This window comes from Eriocheir sinensis, chromosome 30 (genome assembly GCF_024679095.1).
Source record: "Eriocheir sinensis breed Jianghai 21 chromosome 30, ASM2467909v1, whole genome shotgun sequence".
NCBI classification, from domain to species: Eukaryota; Metazoa; Arthropoda; class Malacostraca; order Decapoda; family Varunidae; genus Eriocheir; species Eriocheir sinensis.
Genome location: NC_066538.1, coordinates 4,032,257 through 4,042,425, shown reverse-complemented (window position 1 = coordinate 4,042,425; position 10,169 = coordinate 4,032,257). Strand labels below are relative to the sequence as shown.

At 40.4% G+C, this 10,169-nt stretch overlaps 1 protein-coding gene and 2 long non-coding RNA genes across 3 annotated transcripts in view; 1 reads left to right on the top strand and 2 right to left on the bottom strand.

The window, feature by feature from the left end:
• The window catches only part of LOC127005467 (prostaglandin G/H synthase 2-like), an 11,312-nt gene extending 3,782 nt beyond the window's left edge, over positions 1-7,530 (top strand). Inside the window, exons 3-11 of the mRNA XM_050874358.1 lie at positions 615-737; positions 2,030-2,173; positions 2,809-3,131; positions 3,863-3,946; positions 4,514-4,654; positions 4,811-4,925; positions 5,419-5,705; positions 5,877-6,090; positions 6,515-7,530. Coding sequence (XP_050730315.1) covers positions 615-737; positions 2,030-2,173; positions 2,809-3,131; positions 3,863-3,946; positions 4,514-4,654; positions 4,811-4,925; positions 5,419-5,705; positions 5,877-6,090; positions 6,515-6,765 — 1,682 coding nt within the window. The 3' untranslated portion in view covers positions 6,766-7,530. The remainder of the gene's footprint in view (positions 1-614; positions 738-2,029; positions 2,174-2,808; positions 3,132-3,862; positions 3,947-4,513; positions 4,655-4,810; positions 4,926-5,418; positions 5,706-5,876; positions 6,091-6,514) is intronic.
• LOC127005469 (uncharacterized) lies at positions 3,138-3,950 on the bottom strand. Its single transcript, XR_007758561.1, has 3 exons — positions 3,838-3,950; positions 3,628-3,732; positions 3,138-3,542 (listed from the first exon to the last, which is right to left on the bottom strand). It is a non-coding gene; the product is annotated as an uncharacterized LOC127005469 (long non-coding RNA).
• LOC127005468 (uncharacterized) lies at positions 7,472-9,184 on the bottom strand. Its single transcript, XR_007758560.1, has 2 exons — positions 8,249-9,184; positions 7,472-8,128 (listed from the first exon to the last, which is right to left on the bottom strand). It is a non-coding gene; the product is annotated as an uncharacterized LOC127005468 (long non-coding RNA).
• Positions 9,185-10,169: the final 985 nt, after the last annotated feature.

The following is a 10,169-nucleotide window of genomic DNA, read 5'->3' as shown; positions in this document are numbered from 1 at the left end:
TTCTTGTTCTTGCTTTTGTTCTTCTTCTTGTTCTTCTTCTTCCTCCTTCATTTCAACTCTATTAATCCTCCTAGCTCTTCACGAATCAGCTCCTCCTCCTCCTCCTCCTCCTCCTCACATATGATAAAAATAAGTCTACGTATCATTCTTCCATCTTTTAACATCCCTTTTTTTTTCTTTATTTGTTTAGTCTGATTAATTATTACTATACTAACACTCTACAATATCTAAGTCATTATCCCTTGCTTTCATCATAGGATCAGCCAGTCAACTAACCAACCAATCAATTAGTAAACAAAATGAACCACACATGAAATTACTAACTCAAAATGAACCACCAAGCAGTATACAAGAAAATACTAACTCAAAATGAACCACCAAGCAGTATACAAGAAATTACTAACTCAAAATGAATCACCAAGCAGTATACAAGAAATTACTAACTCAAAATGAATCACCAAGCAGTATACATGAAATTACTAACTCAAAATGAATCACCAAGCAGTATACATGAAATTACTAACTCAAAATGAATCACCAAGCAGTATACATGAAGTTACTAACTCTCTTAATCATCTACAGTATATTCACGTGTTCTCTTCCCCTCTCCACAGACTACGACCCGTGCTGTGCCTACCCGTGCCAGAACTTCGGCATCTGCATGACTGCCCCCAACAACAAGAACTACACGTGTGACTGTACCGGAACTGGTCACTACGGGGCTGACTGTGAAATACGTGAGTTGTAGTAGTCGTTGTAGTAGTAATAGAGGTGGTAGTAGTAGTAGTAGTAGTGGTAGTGGTGGTGGTGGTGGTAATTCAGTATTCCTAGTGGCTATAGATAATGATAAAAAGAGATGTAGGAAAAGAAGAGGTAGTTTGTGATAGTAATGAATGATAAATAGATTAGCAGGATACACGTAAAGGTGAATAGACAAATAGTGAAGTTAGAGTCTAGTGGTTATGGATAGATAGATAAGCAAACAAGGAAAATAAGAAAATAAAGATAAAAATTAAAGTAGATAAGTTAAAAAACGTCTTCAATTCTAGAGGAAGGTTGTATTTAAATTATATCCGGTCGTGAGGAGATAAATAAAAAGGATACGTTGAGTGGAAGTGATAATTGCAAATGTCAAGAGGTGATAATTAAAAAGACGTTAAGTAGAAGTGATAATTACTAATGTCAATGCGGGCAGCTTTTCTTCACGAGTTTAATTGGTTGGGAAAAGAATGAATGAGTTTTTTGCATTGTTTAAAAGAAGTTCATTAGCAGTAGTAGTAGTAGTAGTAGTAGTAGTGTCATTCTGAACACACTCATATCAGTTCCTTTCATTCTACATACAAAACCGTGACCCAGAACAAAACAAACTGAATAAACAACAAACAAACAAACAAACAAATGCCCTCACGTTTAACAGCATTGTCCTTTTTTTGCTTGTGACACGACTAAATCAATTCTTGTCTAAGTCCACGGTTCAAAAACAGCAAACAAAACTGAAGCACTCAACCAGACATTCACTTTCCCTTCCTTTCTTTCCCATTTTTTCTTATGACACGACTAACCCAATTTATTTCTAAGTCCACGGTTCAAAAACATCACCAAAGAAAACTGAACCACTCCTCAACAAGACACTTTTCCTTCCTTTCTTCCCCTTTTGTTTCTTATGTCATGACTAACCCAATTCTTATCTAATTCTACGGTTCACAATCACTAACATTCCCTTTCTTTCTTTCCCTTTGTTTCTTTTGTCACGACTAACTCATTTTTTTGTCTAAGTCCTCGGTTCAAAAACATCACCAAAGAAAACTGAACCACTCCTCGACAAGCCTAATTTTCCTTTCCCTTCCAAACAAAACTGAACCACTTCTCAGTAAGACTAATTTTCCATTCCTTTCTTTCCTTTTGTTCCTTATGACACGACTAACTCACTTTACAGTATGTCCAAGTTCGCGGTTCAAAAACATCACCCATAACAGAACTGAACCAATCCTCAACAAGACTAACTTTCCTTTCCCTTCTTCCCCTGCAGCCACGTGGGTAACTTGGCTGAAGAAGAGTCTCAAGCCGGACCCTGAGACCATCCACAATCTCATCACCTCCAACTGGCTGCTGTGGGCCATCCTCAACCGCATCCCCTTCGTCCACTCCCGCCTCATGACCTACGTGTATTTGTGTGAGTATCCCCTTGACTTATGCACACACGAAACTGCTATTACAAGTTCTCCTCTTCTAGGCTATCTTGTGCTGTAGTGCGTGACTTTTAACTTTACCTTCCCTATCTAGGCTATTCTCTACCACCCATATATAGTTCAAGTTCTCTCCCTTCTTGTGCCCATATCATAATCTCCTTTTCTCGGCTATTCCCTTGCGCCCATATTACAAGCTCTCCCATTTGCATCAAGGCTATTCCCAACTGCCCATATATAGTTCAAGCTCTCTCCCTTCTTGTGCCCATATCATAATCTTTTCTCGGCTATTCCCTTGCGCCCATATTACAAGCTCTCCCATTTGCATCTATTTTGGGACCTCTTCACTATCTTATGTTATTCCCTTGCACCAATATGACAAACTTTACTTTTCTAGACTTTATTTCCACCCTTGCAAGCTCTCTCTATCCAAAGCCGTTCCCTCAACCCTACATTGCAATTAGATTAAGGATGAAAACTAAGGTGTCACATATACGTTCCTTATGTTCTTCGTATACCCATTGAACTACCAACAAAACCTCTATTCTATTCTTCAATGTAACCTAACCTAACCTAACCTAACCTAACCTAACCTAACCTAACCTTTCCATTCCCAACACAGCTCGCGGGGACATGGTCGACTCGCCTCCCACCTACGAGAGCGACCACCACTACATCACCCTCAACGCCTACTACAACGAGAGCTACTATGGACGCGCCCTCCCGCCCGTGCCCGAACACTGCCCGACGCCCATGGGAGTCGTGGGGCCCAAGGAGTACCCGGACGTGGACGACCTCATCAAGAAGGTGTTCCTGAGGCGAGAGTTCAAGGCGGATCCCCATGACACCAACCTCCTCTTCCAATACTACGCCCAGCACTTCACACACCAGTTCTTCCGCACCGACTATGCCAAGGGACCGCATATCACCAAGGGCTATGGAGGGGTGAGTGTTGCCTGATGTTGGGGGTTGGTGGCTGTTACTCAAGAAAAAGGAAGGGAAATATGGGGTTACTTAGGGGAAATGAGGGGAAAGAAGGAAGGGTAAAATTGAAGGGGCTTGAAGGGGTAACTCATAAAAATGAAGGGTATGCCAAGGGAGATCAGCTTACCAAGGGTTGATTGTTAGAAGAAGGAGGTAGAAAGGGCGAGTTTAGAGGAAGAGAAGCTGTAGGTTGTTAGAAAAATGGAGATCAAGGGGAATAGGTGAAGGAAAATAAGAGGAAAAGTCGTTAAGGTCATATTGCTCTGTTAGTTCCTAGCCTGACTAACCTAACCTAACTTACCAACCTCCCTTCGTTTCTTCCTTGCATTACTTTATGATCGTAAACTCCATCACACCTTATACTAACCTAACCTAACTCACTAACCTCCCTTCATTTCTTCCTTGCATTACTTTATCATCGTAAACTCCACCACACCTTATACTAACCTAACCTAACCTAACCTAACCTAACTCACCAACCTCCCTTCGTTTCTTCCTTGCATTACTTTATTATTGTAAACTCTACCACACCTTATACTAACCTAACCTAACCTAACCTAACCTAACTCACCAACCTCCCTTCATTTCTTCCTTGCATTATTTTATTATCGTAAACTCCTTCACACCTTATACTAACCTAACCTAACCTAACCTAACCTAACCTAACCTAACATTCCTCTTCCTCGCCACAGGTTGACGTGTCCAACATCTATGGTTTGAACGAACAGGACCGAAGGGCTCTCAGGTCATGGAAGAATGGAAAGCTTCTCACTCAGGTAAATATCATAGCCTAATTAATTCATCTTTTTATAGTTTCATATATTCTCTCTCTCTCTCTCGTAACCTTAATTCTCCCCTTCACATCCTCCCTTCATGACCTACTTTTAATTATCTCCCTTCCTTCCTATGGCCTCCCTCATTTCCTTCCCTCCCTTCTCTCCCTTATAGTATTTCACCCATTTTTCCTCTTCTCTCCCTTTGGTTCCTTCCTTTCTCCCTCATACCCAATCTTTCCCTCCCTTTCCTTCATCACAGCCTAACCTTTCCTCATCTCTTTCCGCTGTTCCTCCTTTCCCTTCCTTCCATTTCCTCCTTCACATTCTAACTTCCTCTCCTCCTCCTCCCTTTCCTCCATCACAACCTAACCTTTCCTCTCTTTCCTCAGTTTCCTCCTTTCCCTTCCTTCCATTTCCTCCCTCATACCCTAACTTCCTCTCCCTTCCTCCTCCCTTTCCTCCATCACAACCTAACCTTTTCTCCTTCCTTCTTTACCTCCTCCTCCTGTTCCTACTTTCCTTCCCTCCCTTTCCTCCGTCACAGCTAACCGTTCCCTCCGCCAACAGGTAATCAACGGAGAAGAGTTCCCTCCATTCCTGAAGGACGTGCCGGCTATCACCATGGACTACCCTGCCCACATCCCTATCCCGGAGAATGGAAAGTTTGCCCTCGGCCACCCCTTCTTTGCCCTGCTGCCCGGCCTCTTTGTAAGTATCATTAGAGGGTTGATGAGCGTATCTTATAGTCCTTTTTGTTGATTTGGAGGGATGTAATTGAAGGAGAAAAAAGAATTATATCATGTAGTATTATTAGAAGGGTTTACGAACATGAATTATACTCACCCTCCACTCTTCCCCCGGCAGGCCTACTCAACCATCTGGGTGAGGGAACACAACCGGGTGTGCGACGAGCTGCTGAAGGTTCACCCCAACTGGGACGACGAGCGCATCTACCAGACCGCCCGGCTTATCATTGTCGGTGAGTATTAGGGAGGTGGAGGAAGAGGAGGAGGAGCAGGAGAAGGAGAAGGAGGAGGAGAAGGGAGAGGAGGAGAAGGAAGTGGAGGAAGAGAAGGATCTGGAGGAGATGAAGGGAAATGTAGTTCAAGAGATATCATACTCAGTTGTTTCCAGTCTTATAGTAATTCTTTTTTCAATTGCCCTATATATTTTTATTTATTTATTTATTCAGTTCTTCTTTGTTGATCTCACAGTGTTCTATTTTATCTTAACTTTCACGGGTCTAGTTTTATCTGCTATCATCTTATCATCCTTATTCTCTCATTGTTGTACCTTTCCTTTAGTTCCTCTTGTCTAAATTAGTTGCTATTATCATATACCTTTTCATCCTTATTTTCTAATCTCATTGTTCTATATCATCTTTCATTGCATTGGTCTAGTTTTCCTGTTTTCATCTCTCCACCCTTCTTCGTTAACCCCACCTGACCTAATCTGACCCCTTGCACCAACAGGCGAGGTCATCAAGATCACCATTGAGGACTATGTGCAGCACCTGAGCCAGTATAACCTCCGCCTGACCTTCGAGCCGCACCTCACCCACGGCACCAACTTCCAGTACCACAACCGCATCCACGCCGAGTTCAACCACCTCTACCACTGGCACCCACTGATCCCCGACGGCATTGAGGTCAACAGCACTTACTACAGCATCATGGACATGGCCTTCAACACCCAGCCGATCTTCAAGCATGGCCTAGATAACTTCATCCACGCCATGGCTAACAGTCGCGCCGGAGCTGTGAGTATAGACCGCCTTGTTTTTGTTTTTATTAAGGGGGGTTTTTGCTTTTCTAGTCTCATTTTTTGGTGATATAGTAACTGCACTACACTCTTTTTCTTGCCCTTGAGCCGTCTCCTTCGTTGTAAAAAAAAATAATAAAATAACCAACCCTTTCGTCTCCCTCCACAGCTGACGCACAGGAACCACGCTCACGCCCTCTACCCCGTCCTGAAGAAGCTGATTGAGAACGGCAGGCAGCTTAAGTTCCAGAGCCTCAACAACTACCGCAGGAGGTTCGAGATGAGGCCCTTCACCAGCTTCCTCGATCTCACCGGTGACCCCGACCTCGCCTCTGACCTGGAGCATATGTATGGGGATATTGAAGCTGTGGAGTTCTATGTTGGTAAGTGTCTGTCTGTGTTTTGTGTGTGCTCTGGTGATATTTTTTGTGTTTATATATTTTTCCTCTATTCCTTCTTTCCATCTATTCTTCAACAGCCTTCTTATACATTCTTCCTTTCGCTAAACATATTCTTCTTTTCTTTATATCTTTTCTGCCATCTCAGTTCCTTTTCTCTTCTTTTTTCATTCATTCTTCAACAGCATTTTATCACAGTCTCCCCTCCTTTACTTTTCTTCCTCTCTGTCTAACACCTCTCTCCCCTCCCTTTCTCCCTTCCAACGATTCTTCAACAAGCCATCTAACACCATCTCCCTTCCTCAGCCCTTCTTTACTTTTCTTCTCTCTGTCTAACACTTTTCTTCTCTCCCTTTCTCCCTTCCAACCATTCCTCAACAAGCCATCTAACACCATCTCCCTTCCTCAGGTCTCGTCACAGAGCGCTCAGGTCCCTCCGTCACCCCTCTCTCCATGGTTAATATGGGTGGGCCGTGGAGTGTGAAGGGGCTCCTGGCTAACCCCATCTGCAGCCCCCGGTACTGGAAACCCTCGACCTTTGGCGGCGAGGAGGGCTTCCAGATCATCAAGACAGCCTCCCTGGAAAAGCTCTTCTGCCTCAACATGAAGTCTGGCTGCAAGAACATTAGCTTCAAAGTTCCCCAGGGCACCCCCAAGTAGACAGGTCCTCCACTTGTGTTCATGTGTAGTGCCTTGTGATGTGCCTTGGTGCAGTGCATTGGTGAAGGAAGGGGTGTAAGGGGTAAGAGTTAGGCATAGGAGAGGCTGAGGAAATAGAGAGGAAGGAGAGAGTGGTGAGGTAGTGAAGATAAAGAACTTGACATAGGGGGAAGATGAAGAAAAGAGAGGAGAGAGACAAAGAGTGAGATAGTGAAGAGAGAGCACTATACAAAACCATAACTAGCTCAGGTCTGGGTTCGGAGGAGAGTTGCTATTAACCAAGGCACAAGTAAACAGTCTTCCGGTAATAATAATAAGCATCTGCGTCTTGGGGTTCGAGTGGTCTCCAAGTGTACTCAAACATTCCAAAGTGGTGGCGCCCATTGCGTTAGTGGTTTAAGAGGCATTTTCGTGGCATTTGGTTACATTTTCAAGACAGTCGGTTTGGAATCTATTGGCAGAAATGACTCAGTAGTTTCCACAGTGATCTTTTCTTACTTCGTTCATTCATGTGTTCAGTGGTGGAGTTTTGATATTCTTGTTGTACCTGAACTGGAATCTCTTGTCCTGATATTGAAGGAAAGAGGAAAGTGATAGGGTACAGGAGGAGGGCTGGACACCTTGCCTGCTTTTTAGAGTAAGTGGTAAGGTTTGTGAAGCCATGGAAGTAAGACTGGTTAAAAAAAAGAAAAAAGTAAGATATTGATAACGAAGAGATAAAGGAAGTTAGACATTGACAAAAAAAATGTTAAAAGAAGTGAGACATAAAGAAATAATAGATAAAGAAATAATAGGATGTTCTACCACTGAGATCTTCAATTGTATACACCAAAGAACAAAAGATAATTGACCTTAATTAACATAACCCTAATACTATGACCTCACAGCTAATAGGTCACTCAGTTAATCACCCAAATTGACTAGTACACAGCTTAATGACTTTCTTATTTATTGAAGTGTTTAAAAATGAAGCCAAAGCAGAAATTAAAAGGCTGTGAGAGGCTGTCTGTGGATATGTATACATGTGTACGTCTGTGTGTGTGTGTGTGTGTGTGTGTGTTTGAGTGTGTGTATTTTGTGTGTAAGTATTTATATCGCTATGTGTGGGTGTGAGTGTTTTGTTACTGAAGACTAGTCAGGAAGGTATTTAATGAAAGGTCAGTGTATTCAGATTATTTATATAAGAAAAAGGAAAACATTACAATTTCTTAAGTTATTGTGAACATGAATCTCTTTGACAAACCTAATATTACACACATTCCTTGACATATGTATTTAACTTGAGCAATTTATTTATGTTAGTAAGGAAAAGTGAAAATACTACACATTCTTAACTATTTTAAACATGAATCATTTGACAAACCTAATATTAGACACAAATTCCTTTACATATGTATTTAACTTAATCAGCTTATTTATATTAGTCAGGAAAAGTGAAAATATTACATTCTTAACTATTTTAAACTTGAATCATTTGACAAACCTCGTTAAATTATAGTAAACACAAATTCCCTGATATTTGTATTTAACTTAATCATTTATTTATATTAGTTAGGAAATGTGAAAATTGTAAACATGAAGGAAAAGTGAAAATACTACACATTCTTAACTGTTGTAAACTTGAATCATTTGACAAACCTCGTTAAATTATAGTAAACCCAAATTCCCTGATATTTGTATTTAACTTAATCACTTTATTTATTGAACCACTTTGACAAACCTAACTTAAGCCAACACAAATCCCTTAACGCAATGTATTTAACTTACTCAATTTATTTATGTTAATTAGAAAACTTAAAATTTCACACCTTTATTAACTCATGACAAACCTAACTCTTAACATAATATATTTAACTTATTACAAACTCAAAACACTAATTAGGTCCAGTTTATCTATTACACACATTACTATTTGACATAACAACTTAAGGATTTATTTATTAGTGAGGGAGAATCTCATATCGGTGCAAGGGAATCCAAACCTATTATTGAACAAAAGAGGTTAAGGGGGAGAAGGTGTTAAGTCTATGGCAGAACTTATACCAAAACCTTTCCCTTTAAATATGTTACCAAGTCTGCGTGTGTGTGTGTGTGTGTGTATATATTTTTCTACTATACCGGTTTCTGTACATATTATCAGTTATTTCTCTTGTTATCAATTACCATATGCATTCTTTTTTATATCATTGGTGGCGATGTGATATTTTATTATTGACCAAAATAAAAGAAATTGATTATGATACGTTGGTTTGTATATAGTGACCTGGATTTGTTTATTTTTTCTATTATATTTTTTTCTTATCTTTGTAGTGGGGAAATATTTATATGTAAAGGAAAATTGGTTGAGATATGAATCCACGAACTATATTTTTTTCACTTAAATGATTAGTTCTGAGCGGAGTTGAAGTTTCCTGATTATTTCCACGTGGTAGTTGCAAGTTCTGGCGTTGTAAAATTATGGTTACTCAATGAAGAAAAGGAAAAAACAATGTGGGAAAGCAAGACCCGTTTTTTCACGCAATCACGAATTTCATCAACGCCAACTTCACCATATTATCGTACTCCTAACATTCCAATCATCAGTTCTAGACCCCAAAACTGTCTGATCCACACAAATAACGCCATTTAATTAAAGCTATTGTTCAAACTGTTGCTTAATGATGTCTTTTTGGGATAGTTATGAGTCAGAAACCATATTGTCGTACATACTCAACATTGCATCTATCATTTTCACACTCAAAAACTGTCTTATCCACACAAATAACGGTATCCAATTAAAGTTCTCGTCAAAAAAGTTAGTTATTGATGTTTTTTGAGATAGTTATGAGTCAGAAACAAGAAGAAATAGAAGAAAAAGAAGATTCAATGTGATAAGAATACGATAATTTGGTAAGGTGATCCATGCTTCCTTACAACGTTGCCAGATTGTTATCCTCAGAGTATCGTATTTACCGACTTTTGACACTTAACTACCCCCTAAACACATCAGGGATTAACGATTGTAACCATAACTATAAATGAATATCGTTATTGAGATGCAGGAGACAGTTTTGGGGTCGAAAATTGTCAAATATAAGAAGCCGAGTATGAACATCTGGCACCTCCTTCCTCTCATCGTCTCCTCATTGCCCTTGAAGCGTCGCAGGGGGTCAGGTGTGCTGCGTCCCTTGTGAGTATACCACGTGGCCATTATTTTATCATCCTATTGCTTATTGGCTTATTATGTCTATCAATTTAGCATCTATAAGTGTTTCTCTGTTATATTTGTGCGTGTGGGTTACCGGGTTGACTTAGAGGCGGTGTAATTATAGATGAAACGAGGATTCGGAGCTTCGAAGTACCGAACGATGCTTCAGAGAGAGAGAGAGAGAGAGAGAGAGAGAGTACATACCTTTCATTACCTT